Consider the following 20,825-nt stretch of genomic DNA (forward strand, 5'->3'; position numbering starts at 1 on the left):
ATGGGTGCGGGAATGGGTGTGACTGATTTAGGAAGTCAGAGCATAGGCGCAGTTTTTACCGAATGGGAATCGCGGGAAAATAGAGGTTGTTTGAGATCTCACGAGATCGAGAGAGCTAGGCTAGCCAGAGTTAGGAGTTCTCTCGCGATAAAGCAAGGTTTCCACTGGTGGGAGGGAAGTGTGAGGACTCTCGCGAGATCTGAAGGTACCGCGGCGGTGGCAACCAAAGGGAGGAGAGGTTTGTAAACCCCGCAGCTCCAGGATCCGGGCAGTGAGAGAGAATCTGCTGGGTTGTCTTCTGTGACTTCGGGGCTTGATCTTCACAGGCACTTTCTCCACGTCTAACCTTTTAACCGGCCTTTTAGGACCGGAAGTCCTTCATCTTGAGCGTCCAGTGCTGGGAGCGGCCTGACTTTCTTTACCGGAAACCCTTTTCCAGGGCCTAGGAAGACGGCTCACCTGGCCGGAAGTCCCACCTCCTTGAGCTCCCCCACCCTTCCAGAAGTTTGTCACCTGTGCTTAACCTACGTCCCCTTTTCCCATTTTTATCCCTAAAAATCCGGAAAGGATACGTTTAGTGTCTCTCTCCTAGCCTCACTAAACGGGCTGAATATCTCACTCCCCGAGTCGGGGTCCCTTCCCCGCGCCCCCATGTAGCTGGAAGTGGGACCTGGGGGTGACTGGACCCCTGGGATCCTGGAGGGGCGGAGAGGCCGCAGAACTCCGCTTCTCCTCCTGCTATCAGGAGGCCGCTTCCTCATCCTCTCCCTTCCCGCTGCCATGCACCTTGCGGCCTTCCCGCTTCCTGTTGTTGTGGCCACTGTGCTGTGGGGAGCAGCTCCCATTCGGGGGCTCATTCGAGCGGTGAGTCTGAGGGGCAGGTGGGGAAGGGCGCTGAAGGGAGAGGTGTAGGCTGAAGGGGAACATGAACTCTTTGTCCGCAGACCTCGGACCACAATGCCAGCATGGACTTTGCAGATCTCCCAGCTCTCTTTGGGGCTGCCTTGAGCCAGGAGGGACTTCAGGTGATTTTCTTCCCATTTTCCTGTTTCCCTAAATTCTCCATCCTGGGTGGGGTTGAGGAGCCTTGCTCTTGAAGCTAGAGGTAGGAAAGGAGTCAAGTTGGGAAGTGTACAAGCATATCTAGTGTGGAATTCAGAATCTAGAAGGAAAGTCTATCCCTAAAACACTGAGCCTCATGAGGGAGACTGAAATTGGACCAAGAGGAAAGGCACGGCGAAGGGATAAAAGTAGGGTCTCTGGAGTTAGTTATTGGTTTTATGACCTTGGACAAGTTAATTATGTCTCTGACCCTTAGTTTGTTTTACTGTAACATAGGATAATAGAAGTTATCTCAGGATTATTGTGAGGATTAAATTAGATAAACAATTTTGTAGTACTTCATCACAAAGACAGCACTCAGCAAGAACTTAAGTGGGCCATACATATCAGTATACTTGTTTGTAAGGTGGGTAATTGGGAAATAAACAAAATTCTACCGAATAAATTTTAAAGATCTTACTGGCTTTATCCAGTGATTTATGAATTGGGTACCATCCCATGTAGCAGGTAGAAATCTCTGAAGAGCTGCACAAACTGAAAGACTTGTATAGGCAGAAGGAAACAGGACTGGAAGTTATACTAGCAAAAAGCTGGTTGTGGCAAAATCACCCTTTTGTCAGGGGACTCTCAGGCAGATTGTCTCACTAGTGCTGACCAGGTACTTCAAGATTGACTTGTTTAAGAGTCCATTCCTGGGGGAGACTGAAACTGATTGTTAGGCGTTAAGTCTCGTTTTGGTGATGTGGGACTTAGCTCAAGTGACTCCATTTGGGGCCTGTTTTCTCTTTTTCTAACAGAGGGGAGTAGGTTCTGCATGAGTATGTGCTGGAGAAGGGAATGTGAAATAGAACTTGTGAGAAAGTGACGTGGATGAGTGGAGAATTGATTTACAATCAGTGGGAAGGCAAAATTTCAATTAGCTTGGAGTATGGGGTGTAGACTGAACAATAACATTGACTAGTTAGTCCATCACCAAAAGGATTTATTTGGGGGGGGAAAAAAAAAGGAAAAAGGGCTGCAATAGCATCAGAACATGCAGACCCAGTGAGCCACAGGCACATTCTGGCTTGTGTACTAAGATGGAGTACCTATAAGGCAGGGAGGCAGGAAGTTAGAACCATAGAGTTTTATAAAAAGGAAGTTAGGACCATAGAGTTCAACAAACCCAGCTCCTCCTATAGATCTCTTGGCCTGATCAGTTTCCTTAAAGTCCCAGTTCATCTTTGCCAGGGGTATAGGTTAGTTCATCTGGGACAGTAGAGTGATGGGAGGATCTGGTAAAGGGATGGTATTTAATGTAATTGTGTCTTCAGGAAGCTGAAAAGAGGTAGACTTTTGACTTGGTTGGGGTGCTCAGACCCCAGGATTGAGAAGGGAGGGAAGGCTAGAGGACATGCAGTATGTGGGGGCGTGTGCGTGGTAGGCCCTGTGAGGAGCAGAAGCTCAGGAGGTGACATCCAACTGTTGTTTACTTCTCTTCCCCAGGGCTTCCTTGTGGAGGCTCACCCAGCCAATGCGTGCAGTCCCATTGTCCCACCACCCCCAGCCCCGGTCAACGGGTCAGTCTTTATTGCACTGCTTCGAAGATTCGACTGCAACTTTGACCTCAAGGTTGCTGAATGTGGAGTGGGAGCTGGGAAACTGAGGGTAAAAACACCAGGAATTAAGGGAGGCAAGGCCCATAATGGTTCCTTATCCCCTGCTTTGTCTCTCTAGGTCCTAAATGCTCAGAAGGCTGGGTATGGTGCAGCTGTGGTACACAATGTGAATTCCAATGAACTTCTGAACATGGTGTGGAATAGTGGTAAGGTTGGGCAATCTGAACAGCTGGGTTTTCAGTAGAGCACAGATGGTGTAGGGCTGAAGGCTGAGAGAAAAAAAGTCCTTTGGGTGGGATGGAGCAAAAGAGCCAAATGCCAGGGTTACCAAAGGATTTGCATGGAGGGTTGGGTCTCCAGTGTGATGCCCTGATCTCTGCAGAGGAAATCCAGCAGCAGATCTGGATCCCGTCTGTGTTTATTGGGGAGAGGAGCTCCGAGTACCTGCGTGCCCTGTTTGTCTACGAGAAGGGGTAGGATGTATCCCTCCTTCCCAATCTTCCTTCAGCACTTATATGCCAACCTGGAGCCCAAGCCTCAGGCCCTTCGTACTCTGCCTGACTCTCTTCCCACCCCCTACCCCATCCATGGGCCTTGTCCACAGCCATTTATTTTGTCCTTCTTTGTTCCTTTGCCTTTCCTGACCTTCTGATACTGGTCTTCCTTTCCCCAGGGCTCGAGTACTTCTGGTCCCAGACAATAGCTTCCCCTTGGGCTATTACCTCATCCCTTTCACAGGGATTGTGGGACTGCTGGTTTTGGCCATGGGAGCAGTGATGGTGAGTAGCTCAGAGAACATGATGGGAAGAGCTGAGGCCTTTAAAGCCAGACTGGATCTGGGGTGGAGAGATGGGGGATCGTTTGTACTAGGTGGTCCAGTTTTGTTCCCTAAGTCTGATCCGTCCACTCCGCTTTCCCCAGATAGTCCGTTGTATCCAGCATCGAAAACGGCTCCAGCAGAATCGACTGACCAAAGAACAACTGAAACAGATTCCTACACATGACTATCAGAAGGGTGAGAGGGATAGGGGAGTGGAAGGCCTTTCCCGTAGCTTACCTGGTTCTGAAGGAGTTTAAACCCAGGAGATGCCACCTTTCCCCTTTTTACCCATACATACGAGGATAGGACAGGAACAGAGCATAAGATGGAAAACAAAGATGATTAAATGGAGTAGTTAGGGGAAAAGATGGGAGGATCAGCCTTGCTTACAGGGGAGAAGGTGGAGAGAATAGAAAAATGGAAGGAGTGGGGAGGATTCAGTCTGAGAAGGAAGACAGGTGAGGAGGGGCTCGTCTTCTGGCCTAGGCCCTAGAGCCTCCAGTGCCCATATAAGGCAATAGCAGGAGCCCTGCCCCATTTCCGCTCCTCCCACTCCCTATTTCCTCCCCCAAAAAACCCACTTCCCTCTTACCTCTGCTGCTTTGCTCGTCCCTTCTAATACCAACCAAATTTCTCGTGTTCTACCCTGCCAGGCCGTCTTAGCTTTTCCACTGGCTCTGTAGAACCAGGGAAAATAAGTTTTGCAAGGCTTAGCTCCACCATGGGCCTCCCATAGTTCTTGTGGGTCCTGGTCCAGGGTGCTCAGTAAAAGGACTCCTTTTTCCTCCCTCAGGAGACCAATACGATGTCTGTGCCATCTGCCTGGATGAGTATGAGGATGGGGACAAGCTGAGGGTACTCCCCTGTGCTCATGGTGAGGCCCTTGCTTCCTGTGCCCATGTCCCCACTCCACCAGCAGGCACCAGATGCCTCACCTTATTCTTTTTGACAGCCTACCACAGCCGCTGTGTGGATCCCTGGCTCACTCAGACCCGGAAGACCTGCCCTATCTGCAAGCAACCTGTCCATCGAGGTCCTGGGGATGAGGACCAGGAGGAAGAAGCTCAGGGGCAAGATGGTGATGAGGAAGGGCAAGCAAGGGACCATCCTGCTTCAGAGCGGACCCCACTTCTGGGGTCCAGCCCCACAATTCCCACCTCTTTTGGCTCCCTAGCCCCAGCCCCCCTTCTTTTTCCTGAGTCTTCAACAGATCCCCCACCCTCTCCTTCCTCCTCAGATGCCATCCTGGTCTAATACTCCTATCACCCCCCACCTCTGGTGACCTATTTTGCACAGCTCCTTTTTCTCCCTCTAGTCTTCTGTGTTGAGGGATAGGGGGCATTCTCACCCTGGGATTCTCCCTTACCCAACCCCATCCTTTTGAAGGGGTTGGTGCAAAGGGACTGGGTCTTCACTTACCGGGTTAATAAAATTTTTTGTGGACTAAGGAAGGTAGAGCTCATTCTCTCATAGGTGATGATGATCTTAATTATTTGGGGAATTGTCCCCGTTTTGCCATAAAGGGGCAGGGGAGTGCTGGAGACTAACCTATAGTCTTGGGGACAGCCCTAGCAGGCATTAGTTGTGACTCCACCCACAGGATGACTCAACTGGCCCTACCTTGCCCAGAGGCCTGGACCCAGTCTGGTCTGGATGGCTCTATTCCATTATCCACCAATTCACATAACACACTGAGGACCTAGGGCTGGAAATGCCACTGAGGAAGGCTGGGCAACTGGGCCACATAGGCCTGAAGCAGGTACTTAGTCCTAGACATGGAGGCAAGCTCAAATCCCTAGGCTTGGTAGCACTTCAACCCCTGCCGTTCCTAAACCCAAGCCAGGATAAAGGAGCCAAGTCCCAGTGACTCCTCCACCCTTACACCCAGGCTAAAACCACACAGCACCTTGTTAGTAGAATCTTTTTTATTCAGAAAAAAACAAAACAAAACCAAAAAAAAAAAAAAGTTTTCCAACCACACACAGGAGGGGTATGGGTAGGGGGAGGTGTTTATCCATCCAGCCCTGGCCCCCAGCCCATGTGGTTTTGGCAGCAATAAGGGGTGTGGGGTAATGGCCCAAAAAAATAAAAATGGTGTATGTGTGTGTATGGGAAGGAGAAGGGTGCAAAAGCAGTGGGGAGTGGGGTGGGGAAGGAAAGATGAGGTCAGTACTGGGAACGCCGCAGGTGGGAGGCAATTTCATAACATTTCTTGTTGACTGTACCACCGTGGACACCTTCTTTGCCCATCAGCAGGACTAGCGCTGGAGGAAAAGAGAAAGGAGGCTAGGACCCAGGTGTCACAATTTCACCCCCTGCCAGCTGTTCAGCAGCTGTCCAGCCCCAGGGGCTGTAACCCAACCTCACTGGCTCCCAACCCCCACACACAGGCAGGCTGTCAGTCACCCTGAAACAATAGGGCTTTTCAAAAGGGGAAAATCAAAGCTAAAGGCAAGTGAAGCGAACACACTAAAATTTAGGGGTCAAAGGCTCAGACGGTTGACTCATATTCAGGCTAGAATGGTTAGGAATGAGACTGCCACCTCCAAGTATTAATGGCTATGGATGAGATGGCCAGCTCCACGTTTTAACAAGGACTCCAAAGATGAAAGGTAAGTGCTGACAACCAACAATCGACAAAAGTTTCTCATCTGAAAAGTGTCAAGGCACAAAGGAACTTAAAAGGTAATACAGTTTATATTACAAGATAAGGAACTGAGAACTAACTGGAGGGACTATCCAGAATCCCAGCATCCAGCAGGCTGGGAGTAGAAAGCTGGTATGATCCCTTCGTACTGGGGAACCAGAGAAAAAACCCAAAAGTCTTACAGATGGAGGTACAGTAGGGATTTTGGAGCTAGAGGAAGGGAAAGACACACAAACTCACTCTTGGCAGTCATGGTGACAGTGACGTTGAAGGTGGGGGATCCGCCGGTGCTCTTGGTACGAAGATCCATGGTAAATTCCCCATCTTGCAGCAGCGAGTCCCGGATCACAGAACATTTCTGGCCCCCAAGTGTCAGCCCATTCACGAAAAAGCTTGCCCGGTCTTTGCCAACCAGGACACCAACCTCAGCTGGCTGGAAGGGGAACCAAGCACTCATCAAGTTAGTCAGTACACCAAGGTTCCCACCTTCTCCAAGGACCCACCTGCATTCCACTTCTCAGGGGAGCTAGAACCGCCCTGAAGAGGAAAAATGTGTATGTTACGTGCTTTGTACACATCCATGAAATATGAGCTCTTCTTAGGACTGTTGGAAGTTAGTGCAGAAAAGATCACGATCCTCAAACCTACAGAATGGCTCTGGAAACTTAGATCTCGTTTGAGAGGGAAAGCAAAGCCAGGAAATAAAGGGGGTCAAAAGTTAGTGAAGAGAGTGGAGTGGAATGGAGTGGGGAGCCTTTGGATGCTCAAAAGTCTCCTTCAGGAAAAGCAGAAGCGAAGAGGGGAAGGGAGGGGGCGGGCAAAGCAGGAGAAGCAACTTTGCCCTTATTTGGTCAAAGGTTCTGAAGTTGTTGTTAGGGGCCCGGACGCCTGGGTCTCCAAGTAACTCAGAGTTAGGTCTAGGTATCTATGTTCCAAGAAGAGGAAGCAGATCCCTGGGGGCTTTCTGGTCAAGTTGAAAAACTTTTGAAGGGGGCCTGGAGCTAGACCCCGCAAGCCAACTCTCGGGTCTAGATACCCCAGGGAAGCTTTCTCCTCCTCCCCCGTACACCCCAAATCCCCACATCCGGTCCCCTCCCGCCCGGAAATCCCCTTCCCCCCCTTTCAAACTTCCGTTCCCCCTCCCCACTTCCGGGCAGTGCGGACAGGGGTGGTGGTGATGGGGACAGCAGCAGTCATTCCTTATTCCTGCACTTACACTGTCCTATAACTTCTTACAAAGTTCCCTTGCTCCAGGCCCCGCAGGATGGCGGGAAGGGAGGGCGAGGGCACTTCCGGGATTGGTCTCACAGGAATGTTGAGTCTACGGTGCCGACTTGGGGGGGGCGTGAGGCGGCCTCTCCCTCTCTAACGGAGTTGGGAGGGGCAGGGAGGCCACAGAGGACCGGCATGGGACCCAGGCCACGCGACTGGGACTCCCTCACATATAAGGGGGAACAATGGTGAAGGGGGCACGAACTGCCGGCAGTAAGTGGAGCTGGGGGTCCAGGGGTCCCCAACTCCCTTCTCAATCACAAACCCTGATTGAAATTGCAGCGCGTGTCCGCCCCGCCCTGGACAAGGCGGAAGTGGGCCGCCGCACCGGGCGGCGCGCCCCTCCCCACCCTGTGCCCCGGATGTAACGCCCCGTCGTGGAAAGCGGGGCAGCGGGCGGGATGGGAGCCGCCGCCTGGGGCATAGAACTTAGGGGCAACCGAGGAGCCTGCTCACGTGCAGCCGCCATTCGCGCCGCTTCCAGGGCAAGAAGGGGTCAAGCACGGCCTTTCGCTGCACGCCCCAAACCGCGCCCGCCCCCACCCAAGTCCCTCCCTCAGGGTCCAAACCCAGCCAGTTCCCCGGACCGCGCAGGCCTCGCAGTACCGTGATGTTGCCTAAGGTTTTCCCGGGGACGGCGGCCCAGACGGAGGGCGAGTCCTTATAGCCCACGATGGCCGCGTCCTGACAGGTCCCGTCCGCCATGAGGCTGTCGATGTAGGCGGTCCACCCGGCGGCCATGGCGCTGCTACTGGGGCTGCTCTTAAGCGCTGGTGCTGGGGCCGCGGGCTGGGCTCGGGCTGCCTCGGGCTGGCGGACGGGGGGAGGCGGAGAGCTTGGGGCACGCGCTGCCGTCCGGACCGTGGCTCTGCTAGCTGTGCAGCAGTCCTCGCACCGCCACTTCCTGCTCCTCCCCCCCTTCTAGATTTTTATGCAAAGAGCGGTAGGGGCGGGGCCTGCTCCCCATTCCCTCCCTATCCCCCCTCCAGCCCAGATACCTAACTTTGCAAATACAATTTTAAAAATCCCTCCCCCTGTTGCAAAATTTGCAGAGTTCAATGGAAAGCAATGTAAAAGAATGAAGGGGGGTCAGGGAGAGAGGTTAGGGTTAGGGTTTGCTCCACTTCGCACGGAATATAAACCACATTTTGGTATAGGGGAAGGGAGTAAGATGGAGGGAAAAAAGAAAGTGGAACGAGGAAGAATTAGCAAGCTGCAAATTTAGCAAATTAAAGAGGGTTTGGGGAACTCGGGGTTAAACAGAATGACTCCCCCTTCCCCCACCTCCGCCGGAGGGAAGGAACGGCGGGCGGCGGCGCGTGCGCCCGCGCCTGCGCCGGGGCCCGGAGGGAAAGCGCGTGGGGCGGTTGGGGCCGGCGGCCGGCTTCGCGGGCGCGCGCCGGGGCGCGCCTGGCTGGACCCATTTGGAACCCCTGGGAAGGAAGGCGGCCGGGGACGTGTCTCGCGCCGGGCGGAAGAGGCGGGGGCGAGAGCGAGGCGTGCGCGTTGCGGCTTCTCCACTCTTGATTTTATTTAGTCAAGGGAGCAAAGGGGAATTTGACAAAATATCCCGACCGGTTTCAGAATTGAAGGCATCCACTGGGGACACTTCTGTCCCCAGCATCTGCCTGGTGGCACAAATTGGACTCAGTGGAGTCCACCCCCACTCGAGGGGGTTATCCTAGCTGGATCAGCTCCAGCCCCAGGCCTCGCCCCTAGGTCCAAGACCCGCCTGTTCCCGGGCTAGTAGTTTGGGTCACCGGTCGTGCCCTTTGGCGCCTCTCTGCAGAGGCGGGCACCCGCGGGGCTAGACGGGCGGGCCTATTTTTCCCGGCGGAAGAATACTAAGAAGTTTAAAGATTTGCAACTTTTTCAAGAAGGGGAAAGTCCTTTCCACTTTGGGCCCGTTGGATTTTTTTTCTTTTTCATTAAAACTTAACGCCAAGAACTTGAGTGCGATTAGGTCTCCCACCAACTGGGAGGGGAGGTGGGGCAAGACCTGGCGACGGCTTAGGTGAACTGGCCGCGCTCAGACTGCCTGGGCCACCTAGGGGCTGGGCCGCTTCCGGTCCCTCCCGGGAGGGTCGCCTCCCGGGTGGGAAGGGGCTTCTATCTCTCTCATCCTCCCGAGCGGGACGCGGTTCCCTCGCGGATACTCCGCACCCCAGGGACACCCGACGCCCCCCAAACCCTTGTTCCTCGACAGCCGCCGGGGCTGAGTCACTGGTCCGCTCGGGCGGGGCCTCATACGGGCACGTGGCGGCGCCCCGCCCGCCCTCCTGACCTCTGGCCTGCCGCACCCCCTACCCCCGGGTGGAAAAATCCCTGGAGGGAGCGGCCCGAGATAAGGGGGTAGGGGCGACATAGGGGGAGGGATTCTGGGCTGGGGGCAGTAAGGCAGTATAGGCGGGGCGGAGAAGGGAGCTGGGTTGAGGTCCGTGGGGGTGAGTCACCCGGCGCAGGCTGCTCTGGCGCCGGCGGGAGGAGCCTCCGAGTCGGGGGCGAGGAGCCGAGGCGCCCCCGGAACCTTGCCTGCCCGCCCAACGGTCCGAGCCTTGGCGTGCCTCCCTTTTCTGGCCGGGCTGCAGCCAGAACTCAGGACAGACCCCACACTCCCCTCAGACCTGCCAACACGGAGAGAGTTACTGAATTCAGAGACCCACTTCCCTGCAATGCTACTAGCGGACTGCCGGGCTAGCTCCGGGCGTTCAGATACTCAAGGCCACCCCCTCCTCTCGTCCATTCATTTTGTTCGCTGCTGATTCAACGTCATTCGGTGGTGATCTGGGACCGCGCCCTGAAGCACCGGCAGTCAGTGGGGATAGGGGCTCCTGACTGGCAGTCTACACGCTGAGCGATAAGTGCTGTCCCAGCGCTATCTGTAGGGAGCCGCGCCAGTCTAAATTCGTCTCCCTGCCCCCTCCTCCACCCCTTTGCTGGCCCAGATTGGGTAGGATGGGATGGAGCAGGGAGAGGCCGCTATGAGGACCCTGAGAGGTGAGACCCTCTCACCTTTTTAATGGGGGGTTCAATTTTAGACTTCAGAGCTTGCCCATAAACCCCGGCTCCTTCCCCCACTGAAGGCAGAGGCAGCCCCTGCCCGCCAAGTGAGCTGAGCATGTGTGGATGTCAATCCTGCAGCCCCTCTTCCAGGCCCCCTCCCCAGCCCTGCAGGGCTCAGGTTACCCCTGGCCTTTCCTAAATGGCACTAGTTCCTCTTTAACCTTTACAAAAGGGGAATATAATCTTGGGGAGGGGAGAGACCCCTCCTTTTGAAGCCCCTCCCCTGCTCCTTCCCAGGGGTGGAATTAAAAGTAGGGACTTTTATTGGGAACAGAGAGAAAGGACGGGTAGTCGTTAACCTTCGGGAAGGGGGCTTTAGGCTGTAGTGGGCACTTGGCTACCAGCCGCTTGTCGAGGGGGAGGATGGAGAGGGAGAGAGGCGGGGCTGGCTGGGGGACAGCGTGGCTGGGGATAAATGCCCAACCTGAGAGGGGGTGAGGTGACACTGTCCCAGCTGCCACCTAGACTCGGAGCTCACCTCAAGCCCCCAGCGAAAACATCCCAGGTCTGGTGAATCTTCCAGCCCCAGGGCATGGGAGTGAGGGTGGTGCTGGCTTGGAGAAGACGGGGAAATGTCGGCTTTTTTTCCCCTCCTGGGATTGGGGGTGCTTAAGAAAGACGCTGATTTGGAGCAAACAGGATGGGGGTGTCCAAGGATAGGGAAATGAGGATGCGAAGAAAGGCAGGCAGAGATGGATTGAGATGGTAGCTAGAGCTGGGGCCAGTTGGAGAATTTGCACACCCCCCCTGCCCCAGTATCTGAAGAAGACTGAGGAGCAGGAAAATGAGAAACAGAATAACGAGAGAGGATTTTAGAGCTAGAAAGCCACGGAGAACAGAATGCTTGATTAGAAGGGTGGAGGGAGAAGGCATAAATGCAACTTTGCAGGAGATGGGGTTCAGGAGGTGGTGGAATTCCAGGAGTTATAAAGGAGAGACTCCTGGATTCTTAGGATGGGGGTAGGGGGTGGAATAAGAGCTTTCTGAGTGGAGGAGGGGCTGCGCCAGCCTCTATGATCTGTGACCTTTTTGTGGGTATTTTTAGCTCCAGCACCTGCCTTCTTGGGGTGGGGAAGGCTCTTAAAGGGCAAGGGATTTCGGGTTCCTTAAGGGATCAACGGTCCACACTCACTCAAGCCTCTTGTCCTGCAGCCATGGCCATGCAGAAAATCTTTGCCCGGGAAATCCTGGACTCCAGGGGCAACCCCACCGTGGAGGTGGACTTGTACACAGCAAAGGGTAACACAGGCCCATTAAATTGGTTTGCCTTGGAAGACCCCAACACCATCTGGCCTTTGCCCTCCAGCTGTTCCATATCCTCACCTTCCTCTGAGATTCCCTTCCCCAGAGTTCTTCCCAGGCCTTCCTCTTCCAACCTGGTTCTCCTGCGGGGAGAAGTAGGAGTCTATCTGCCCTGCCTTTTGCCCCTGGTCTCAGAGAGGACACCTTGGCCCTTTGGGGGTGGATGGGACTTTCTGTGATCTTCCAATTGATCCTTCCCCAGGCCGATTCCGAGCAGCTGTGCCCAGCGGAGCTTCCACAGGTATCTATGAAGCTCTGGAACTAAGAGATGGAGACAAATCTCGCTACCTGGGCAAAGGTGAGGAAAGATCAATACTGGAGGAGCCTTGTGGAAGTGGTTTCAGGACATGGGCACACAACATCTGTGTGGAGTAGAGGACTAGAACCCAAAGCTGTTTTGAGGAGCTGGGATCTGCAGGAAGAGACCTGATTGAATAGGAGATCTGAACCTCCTCCCATCTCTCTAGGGGTCCTGAAGGCTGTGGAACACATCAATAAGACTCTAGGCCCTGCTCTGCTGGAAAAGGCAAGTGGGAGGAGCCTGCTCCCCTTAATCCCCTCCTCAGACCCCTGTCGCCTCACCCCATATGGCAACTGTCATTCTCCCCAAAATACCTGTACTTCTTTCTCCTGTACATGCCCTGACTCTTGACAAATCTGACCTTTGCTCTCCCTCCTCAAACCTGCCCTTCCAGAAATTAAGCGTTGTGGATCAAGAAAAAGTTGACAAATTTATGATTGAGCTGGATGGGACCGAGAATAAATGTGAGTGAAGGGCTAGAGGTAGGGGAAGAGATGGGATGTGGAAGGATTGGGGGAGCGACCACGAGGCTGAGATCTGGTTAGAATTATTTCTGTGTTCCACAGTTTGGGGCACACAATAGCGAGATGGACTTTTATTCATTCCACAGGCATTTCCTGATGCCTGCCCTCTGCCAGGCTTGGGCCAGGCTGTGGACACACATATGAAGCTGACACATTCCCCTGGGGTGGAGGCACCTCAGGCTGCCGGGGAGAGAGCTGTTAAACTTTAATGACCAGTGGTTTGGAGTTCTGGATTCTTCTTGGGGTGACCAGAGGGGATGTTCTAGAAGATGACCCCAAACCCTGGGGGAGAAGCTCTCACCCTTTCTTGTGCTTGCCTCCTTCAGCCAAGTTTGGGGCCAATGCCATCCTGGGCGTTTCCCTGGCTGTGTGCAAGGCTGGAGCAGCAGAGAAGGGGGTCCCGCTCTACCGACACATTGCAGATCTTGCTGGGAACCCGGACCTGGTCCTCCCAGTCCCTGTGAGTGCAAGTGCCCTGCCAGATCCCACAGTGACAGAATTACCCCTGCCATCAAGAAGTACCTTCCAGAGCCAGCTCCAAAGGAACGGTTTTCTGAAATGGAACCTCTCCTGCTGCGGTTCCGCCCCTCCCTCTTTCCCACAATCCAAACCTTTCCTTAAGCCTCTCTGCTTCTTTCCCTTGACATAACCCGGTTCCTTCACATTCCAACCCTAGGCTCAATAACTCTAGCTTCTCATTCTGCCCTTTAGCCCAACCTCCAAATCAGATCGAGTTTCTTCATGGCAAGGATTTTGGCATTTCTTCTTATCTAATCCTTATTAAACCACATTCCCTCTTTATGGAAACCGTTTGAATTTAATCTCAATAATAATGTTACCATTTATTGTTACTTACAAGGCAGATTGTGTAAGAGCCTGAGCTCTGGAGACTATCTGCTGGGTTTGGATCCTGGTTTTTCCCATTTGCTAGCTGTGTGATCTTTGGCAAGTTATTTAACCTCTCCATTCCTCAGGTTCCTCATCTGTAGAGTGGAAGATAATAGTACTTAGTTTATAAGGTTGTTTTGAGAATGAAATGAGCTAATAGATGTAAAACACTTAGAATAGTGCCTGGCCTGTAGTGCCATATCAGTGTTAGCTATTTTTCACCAGGCACATGCTAAGAACTTTACATTCAATTTCTCTAATATTCGGCAAAAGATCCTGCAGGGGAAGCAGGTGGTATCCCCATTATGGAAATGAGGAAAGAGCCTCTGAGGAGTAAAATTACTGATCCTAGATCAGTCAGCTAGTAAGTAGGGACGCCAGGATTCCACCTGGACCCCTGGACCCCGTCCCAGGTGTGAACACCCTTTCCGCCTCTCAGGCCTTCAATGTGATCAATGGGGGCTCCCACGCTGGAAACAAGCTGGCCATGCAGGAGTTCATGATTCTGCCCGTGGGAGCCAGCTCCTTCAAGGAAGCCATGCGCATTGGTGCCGAGGTCTACCACCACCTCAAGGGGGTCATCAAGGCCAAGTATGGGAAGGACGCCACCAATGTGGGCGACGAGGGAGGCTTCGCACCCAACATCCTGGAGAATAATGAGGGTCAGTATGAGCACTCTGAGGGGCAGAACCGCTGGGTCTTCACAGAGGAAGGGGCTGCAGAGAAGGGTACACCGGAACCTCAGGGCCTTTCTTGTCCCTCTCCCAGCCCTGGAGCTGCTGAAGACGGCCATCCAGGCAGCTGGCTACCCGGACAAGGTGGTGATTGGCATGGATGTGGCAGCGTCTGAGTTCTTCCGCAGTGGGAAGTACGATCTTGACTTCAAGTCACCCGATGACCCCGCACGGCACATCACTGGGCAGCAGCTGGGGGAGCTGTACAAGAGCTTCATTAAGAACTATCCTGGTGAGATCCCCAGGTGTTCCAGTGCACCTGCCTGAGTACCCAGCAACTGCCCAAAATACTGACTTCAGAGCATCCATTGCCACCAACTCGGTCCTTCCAATCCTCAGCACCATCGCAATCCCCATCCAAACTCCTCTGTCCTGTCACCTCTTCATGAGGCCCTCAGATCTTTAACACGACTCTGCCCCCACCCCCCACCAGTGGTCTCCATCGAGGACCCCTTTGATCAGGATGACTGGGCTACGTGGACCTCGTTCCTGTCTGGAGTGGACATCCAGATCGTGGGGGATGACCTCACAGTGACCAACCCCAAGCGGATTGCCCAGGCTGTTGAGAAGAAGGCCTGCAATTGCCTGCTGCTAAAGGTCAACCAGATAGGCTCGGTGACCGAATCCATCCAGGCGTGAGTGCCTTCTGGTATTGGGGTACACCATAGCTTCCCTCCACCCCATGTCTGCCCACTCCAGCTGCAGTCCTGCCCACAAACTCCAAGTCTGCCTTTCCCCTGCCTCCTGACCCATCCCCACCCTCCTGACTGACCCTTCGCCTGACGCCAAAGAGCTTTGCCATTGTGACCTGCCATCCCCACCAGCACCCCACACCATTCTTCTCTCCCAGATTCTGCCCTTTCCACCAGCATCTCAGGAGCCCAAGTTCAAGATCAGGAATCTCTCCTTCTCTCCTACTTTCCAAAGAACTTAGTCATCACCCTCCCGGCAAACTGCCCACTCTCGAAAAGAGAAAAGCCCCACCCAACCATTGGCTTTCCCACTGAGGCGGTCTCTTTAGGCCTTATGAAGTGTCCTCTCTCCCCAGCTGCAAACTGGCTCAGTCTAACGGCTGGGGGGTGATGGTGAGCCACCGCTCTGGGGAGACTGAGGACACATTCATCGCCGACCTCGTGGTGGGGCTCTGCACAGGACAGGTACTCTTGGCTCTCTGCAAGTTTTGTTGGGGTCCCCAGCCTCCTGCCCAAGTTGAATTCTATCACAGGCTGCTCCCTTGGGGCCAGACCCAATCCCTCCTCTCCAGCCTTGTGCCACCCTTGGAATTCCTCTTCCCTCCTCAGATCAAGACTGGTGCCCCTTGCCGCTCAGAGCGTCTGGCTAAATACAACCAGCTCATGAGGTACAGTGGGTGCCGGGGGCACGGGCCTGAGGCATGGAGGGCTCTCGGGTTGGAGGGGCACAGCTCTCACTCGGTCTGCTTTCTAGGATTGAGGAGGCGCTCGGGGACAAGGCTGTCTTTGCTGGACGCAAATTCCGTAATCCAAAGGCCAAATGAGAAACTAAAGGTCCCAGGACCCCACCAGACAGACCTAGGCCTTCAAGCTCTTCTTCCTGAAATAAAGGCTGGAGCCAACCAACACAGTGCTGTGCTCCTTTGTGGGAGGGAGGGGATGCTGGTCTGGCTGGGTAAGACAGGATGTGGGGCAAGAGAGGGAGCACTACTACCACCTGCTGGGACGAGGCAGAAGAGAGGGACTAGTCAGGGGAAGTTGGGCTGGATTTACAACCAAGTTCACATTTTAGAAGGAGGCTGGGGGAAGCAGGTGCCACGTGTGAAATGAAGCAGGAGACACTGATGGAACATGGAACCAGCTCCTGGACCTAGGTTCTGACATCACCGTGAGGGGGAAGTTGGATCAGATCTGCCAATAACTTGTAGTACGCGATCTGCAGAGCACTGCAGTGCAGAGGATGAGAGTGAAAACCAGAGCAGCTTCCACTTCTGTGGAGCTCGAAGGTCGGGAGGTGCTCTAAATATCTGACATATATATTGACCTGTGTAATCTTTCAAACAGTCCTATCAGATCGTTACCATTATTATCCCCATTTTAGGGGTGAGGAAACTGAGGCACAAGAACATTGAATACCTCACCCAACCTAACAGTTAGTAACCGGCAGAACGAGGATCCAAATCTAGAATATTCGGCTCTAACAATTGTGCTCTTAAATTCCTATCTCTTATGAAAGTGCCAGTATTTGGCCATCTTTGGCCTACACAAACAACAATTTTATACTGCTCAAGCTAAAATTATTTCTCTTCCTCTCCAGGACCCACCTTTCTCTGTTCAAACAAACCAAGACATGGGTTAAACAGTGTTTATTGAATGTAAAGTAACCCCAGCCCCATGGGGAAGAAAGTTCCAAGGAGAACAGAGAATAATACAGATTAAATACCCACCTGTGCATTCTCTCTCTCTCTCTCTCTCCCTCTCTCTCTCTCTCTCTCTCCCTCTCTCTCTCACATGCACACATACATCTCCAAGCTCTTACAGTGACCAATCAAACACCTGCCTCCTCCAGCCTGAGTGGTGGCTGTTAGGAGGTGGTTCAGAGCTGGGACTCCAGGATGGGTTCCAACAGCAGCAGCCTTCTCCCTCCCTGCCCCCTGCCCCGTCCCAGGGAGCTGGGATGCCTAGGAAGTAGGGGGCAACTCTTCCCCGCTCTGCCGCAGACGCTTCTTGGCTCGGATCTCATTCATGGCCTCCTCTATGGAGCGTGTGTCCCTCTTGTTGGCCACAGGCACTGGGGGCAAAGGGGAGGGTGGGAGGGCCTCAGCAGGTCCCCTCCCCTGCCCCCATCCAGTGTTCCTCTCCCATGCCCTCCCCAGCCCACGGTGGCCTCACCACAGCCGTAGGTCTTGTTGGCCTGTAGCATATGGGCCGCATCCTTGGCTGCCCCCTTGCCAATGAGGTGGCTGTACTTGTCCTTGTAGTCGCTGGCAGGGCTTATCACCACAGGTCCCTGCTGGGCTGCCTCCTCTTCCTGCCTCTGGGCCAGCTCCTAGGGGTGCAAAGGTGGGGCACGTGTGCTCAGGGGCCTGACCCCAACCCCTCCCAGTGGAGGACTGCAGAGCTCCCAGGACTGCCAGGCAAAACTCACCTTCAGCTTCCGTTTCTCCTCAGCCTTCTGCGGGTCCCACTCCTCGCCGCGACGATAGGAGTCCAGCTCTTCATCTGAGGGTGCAAACTCCTGGGGAAGAAGGGATGTTGGGGTCAAGTTTCCAATACACGTTTTATTTCATTTTTCTCTCCATGGGGGTACAGGCTGAAAAGCAGAGAGATTGGGGAACTCAGGCCTTTCACCTTTTTGAAGATCATGACATAGCGACACTCATCATCTTCCCCGAAGGAGAAGGATGTCAGGCCAGCCACTTCCACTACATCGTGTCTGGGAAGGGAGGGGAGAGGGGAAAACTATGTAGAGCCACCAGGGGGCCGAGTACCCTCAGGTCGTGGACACCCCTGCTGGCCCCTCCATGCCACCCCGGCCACCCCAGCCCAAGGCACTCACAGTATGCTCCTCTCTATCTTGTTCATCGGCTGGAACTTTTTCTTGATCTGCCCACTGTCTTGGATGAAATCTGACACCTCTTTTTCCATCTTGGGAGAGGAAAATGGGAAGAAGGTATGAGATGATGGCGCTGCCCCAATAGCCCTCTTCCCAGCTAGGCCAATGAACCTTCGCCTCCCCACACCTTTCCCAGCCTCCATGCCATGGGCTTTCAGGCTTCACCTCTCTTGGGACATTTAAAAAAAAAAACTGGGTTCTAATTCTAACTTATTGGAAGTCCTTCCTGAGGCTGCCTTTAATCTCTCCAGTTATTCTCACCCTTTTACGAAACTCCACTTTCTGTTGTTTCTCTTGCTCCTGTAGTTTCTTCAGGCGGGCAGCCTGCTCTGGGGGTGAGAAAGGCAGCATGAGGCCAGGAGTGGAAGCATGGGTGGAGAGAGTTTGTCAAGCTTTGAAGGAGGTCTGGTGACCACTGGGAGGTACCAGCCTGGGCAGGGAGGATTACTGTTTATTCACGAAGCATTTGTCGATATTTGCTTTATACCTGGCACTGTGCTAGGTCCTGGAGCACAAAGATAATTAAGACATAGCTTTGCCCTTCAGGAGCTCAGTTAGTGAGAGTAGCAAAGATTAGAATCATACTTAACCTCACTTCCCAAGCTCACTGTGGAAACCAACTAACAAACATTTATTTAATGCCCACAATATACAAAGAACTATAAGGCACCTGGGAAGGTAGGGAGACCAGACTAAGCCCTAGCCTCAAAGTTTATTATCTCATTGTCTACATTGGAAAGGGGAAGTTGTTTAACTTCCTATATTTTGTAACATCCCCCCACTTCTCACTTCTACAGCAGGACAAAGCTGAAATGGCTAATCTGACACCCTTCTCCTTTGGGAGCATAGGTGTTCAAAGTGAGCTGCAAAGGAACTCCTCACCCTTGGGTCTTAATGTCCCCTCTCCTCTCTTCTGCCATTTCCAATCCTTGATATTAAGGCCCACTTCTTCCACAGGATTTGAATCCTTCCAGCTGCACTAAACCTCTTCCCATTTTCCTAATCATTCCATGCCTTTGCACGTGATGTTCCTGCTGCTTGATATGCTTTTCCTCCTCTTGCAAACTTTGAGATCCACCATGAGTCAGAGTTACTCACATCTTCCTCTGGGGACCACACACATTTGGTTCAGACATCCACTATAGCATGTGCTGAGAACTAACACAAGGTAACTTTCTGTCTTCCCTACCAGACTCTGAGCTCCTAGGAGGCAGGGACCCTGTTCATCTCCTATCCAGTTAATCTCTGTAGTCCCAGAGCCTGATAATTTAGGAGCTCTCATCTCTCCGACCTCAAGGGCTCTGACCATAACCCACCGTGGCCACTGACTGTTCTGTAACTGGTTTGTGAGTCTTCTGAGGTGGCATAAGATTATGGTTAAGAATATAGGCTTAAAAGTCACACCTGGGTTTAAAACTTTGCCAATTAGTAACCATGTGACCTCAGGCAAGTGACTAAACTCTGAACTTCAGCTTCCTAGTCTGACAGGCGCCGCTGGCGAACCCCACCTAGACAATCATGGTGAGGATGAAATTATTCCAGTTGCTGCTTCCCATTATGCTCCCTCCTTCCTCAGCTTTCAAATACACTTCTCTACCTGTAACACTGCTCCCTCTCTCATTTACTGAATTAGCTATTCTTCAGATCTCAGGTCACTGCAGAGACCACTAGGTTGCTGCTCTTATAACAATTATTTTTCTTTCTGAGCACTTATCAAGTAAGTGGGTTATTAAATCTGTGTGATCATTTCATCAATGCGCATTTCATCAGTGCTCTAGAGTGTGGGCTCTTGAGGGTACCCATGGCCCTTAGGAACCCTTCAGTCAATGTACATTTCGGTATTCAGCAGCACTTGATGAGCACTTTGAAGGCATCCAGCTTGCCCTGGTCACCCTCGGGCGGGTGGGGAGCCAATGCCCGGGACGGGGCTTGTCCACGGTCAAGGTCCGCAGGGTTGGGAGCTGGCGTCCTCCCCAAGGCAGTCATTCGGTCAGAGTCATTCACACGTCACAGCGCAAGCAACCCTAGGGAAACCTGCACCGCCTGGCCGGCAGCCGAACTAGAGCCAGCCAGACAGCAGGGAAGTTACTTAGGGAACACAGGCGGGGAGACTACAGCTAATCGGACCGGGCAGAAGCATTCTCAATTCTCCAAACAACATCACGATGCCCCCGGGCAGCTCGGGAATTTAAGGTTACAGAAGGGATGGAGGAAGGCAGGAGGGACCGGGTTAAATCTAGTAGGAGGTATATAAAGGCACCAAAAGAACCCAACAACCAATTGGAGATGCTGGGATGGGGTGGTCCACAGGAAGGTCTAATACGACTTAATAGGTAGACCTTTCAGTTGAGATGGCCAATGGAGGTGAAAGGATTGTGGATGGGCGTATCCTGAACCCAATCAGAATGGGGTTGGGCTGTGGGACACAGCAGCTAGGAGGTAGGAAGGGCCGAGCGGCTGAACCCGCCCTCCTGCGATCCGAAGGCGGGCTGAGGAACACCAAGAGGTTGGGTGGGGTAGGCGGCACCCTGCCAATCAGAGCACGCCAGCAGCGGACAGGCAGGCCCGTCGACAAATGGAAAACAAGGACTGAGGGAGAGGGAAGAAGCTGGCGCTAGGCTTCAGGTAGCCAATCACCGTCCGCTACGAAAGGCGGGCGGGTCGGCAGGCCTTTTAGGGACTCTGGGGGTCTCGGAAGGGGCCTCTGAAGGGTCTTTCAAGGTTGAAGAGGCGGCATCGTCCATGAGGGAAGAGTGCGGTCCTGAGAACCGGATGAAGAAAGGCGGATGTGAATTTGGGATCCTCACCTCGGGCCTTGCGCCGAGTCTCCTGGTCACCGAGGCTGGGTGGCTTCTCCATGGAGCTCAGGATGGAGCCCAGTAGGTCCGCCATCTTGGGAGTGACTGAGAGGGGGCGGCGCGTCTTAAAGGGAAGGGCGAAATGCCTTTAAGGCCGGAAACACGTCGGAGGTGGAAAACCGCGCACCCGCCCCGCCGCGCCCGCGCGCTCTTCCGGCCCGGAGCCCA

The 20,825-nt window shown here is 53.5% G+C and overlaps 4 protein-coding genes across 7 annotated transcripts; 2 read left to right on the forward strand and 2 right to left on the reverse strand.

Annotated features, from left to right (window-relative positions):
- The first annotated feature begins 10 nt into the window (after nt 1-10).
- RNF167 (ring finger protein 167) lies at nt 11-4,928 on the forward strand. Of its 2 annotated transcripts, XM_033090583.1 has the most exons (10): nt 11-238; nt 366-864; nt 945-1,025; nt 2,548-2,673; nt 2,779-2,866; nt 3,043-3,133; nt 3,334-3,439; nt 3,582-3,675; nt 4,274-4,354; nt 4,433-4,928. In XM_033090583.1, exons 2-10 carry the CDS (start codon nt 781-783, stop codon nt 4,732-4,734), a joined length of 1,053 nt encoding a protein of 350 aa, XP_032946474.1. In that variant the 5' UTR covers nt 11-238; nt 366-780; the 3' UTR covers nt 4,735-4,928. The 2 variants fall into 2 exon arrangements, with proteins under 2 accessions (XP_032946474.1, XP_032946473.1); XM_033090582.1 differs by having other exon boundaries at nt 11-864.
- A 459-nt stretch (nt 4,929-5,387) lies between these two features.
- On the reverse strand, nt 5,388-8,322 carry PFN1 (profilin 1). 2 transcript variants are annotated; one of them, XM_033091527.1, is made up of 3 exons: nt 8,006-8,322; nt 6,368-6,560; nt 5,388-5,744 (listed from the first exon to the last, which is right to left on the reverse strand). In XM_033091527.1, the coding sequence occupies exons 1-3, from the start codon at nt 8,138-8,140 to the stop codon at nt 5,647-5,649; spliced, it is 426 nt and encodes a 141-aa protein (XP_032947418.1). In that variant the 5' UTR covers nt 8,141-8,322; the 3' UTR covers nt 5,388-5,646. The 2 variants fall into 2 exon arrangements, with proteins under 2 accessions (XP_032947418.1, XP_032947419.1); XM_033091528.1 differs by lacking the exon at nt 8,006-8,322 and adding an exon at nt 6,631-7,137 and having other exon boundaries at nt 5,525-5,744.
- Nucleotides 8,323-9,943: 1,621 nt separating this feature from the next.
- ENO3 (enolase 3) lies at nt 9,944-15,809 on the forward strand. Of its 2 annotated transcripts, none has more exons than XM_033091873.1 (12): nt 9,944-10,396; nt 11,615-11,701; nt 11,967-12,062; nt 12,232-12,290; nt 12,460-12,529; nt 12,916-13,049; nt 13,917-14,139; nt 14,246-14,443; nt 14,645-14,846; nt 15,260-15,368; nt 15,513-15,571; nt 15,658-15,805. In XM_033091873.1, the coding sequence occupies exons 1-12, from the start codon at nt 10,360-10,362 to the stop codon at nt 15,725-15,727; spliced, it is 1,344 nt and encodes a 447-aa protein (XP_032947764.1). In that variant the 5' UTR covers nt 9,944-10,359; the 3' UTR covers nt 15,728-15,805. The 2 variants fall into 2 exon arrangements, with proteins under 2 accessions (XP_032947764.1, XP_032947765.1); XM_033091874.1 differs by lacking the exon at nt 9,944-10,396 and adding an exon at nt 10,852-10,967 and having other exon boundaries at nt 15,658-15,809.
- A 725-nt stretch (nt 15,810-16,534) lies between these two features.
- On the reverse strand, nt 16,535-20,814 carry SPAG7 (sperm associated antigen 7). Its single transcript, XM_033089040.1, has 7 exons — nt 20,607-20,814; nt 18,061-18,128; nt 17,743-17,831; nt 17,535-17,619; nt 17,332-17,421; nt 17,076-17,232; nt 16,535-16,974 (listed from the first exon to the last, which is right to left on the reverse strand). Exons 1-7 carry the CDS (start codon nt 20,689-20,691, stop codon nt 16,865-16,867), a joined length of 684 nt encoding a protein of 227 aa, XP_032944931.1. The 5' UTR covers nt 20,692-20,814; the 3' UTR covers nt 16,535-16,864.
- Between the last annotated feature and the right edge of the window lie 11 nt (nt 20,815-20,825).

The sequence above is a fragment of the Rhinolophus ferrumequinum genome, chromosome 21 (assembly GCF_004115265.2).
Source record: "Rhinolophus ferrumequinum isolate MPI-CBG mRhiFer1 chromosome 21, mRhiFer1_v1.p, whole genome shotgun sequence".
In the NCBI taxonomy this organism is placed as follows: Eukaryota; Metazoa; Chordata; class Mammalia; order Chiroptera; family Rhinolophidae; genus Rhinolophus; species Rhinolophus ferrumequinum.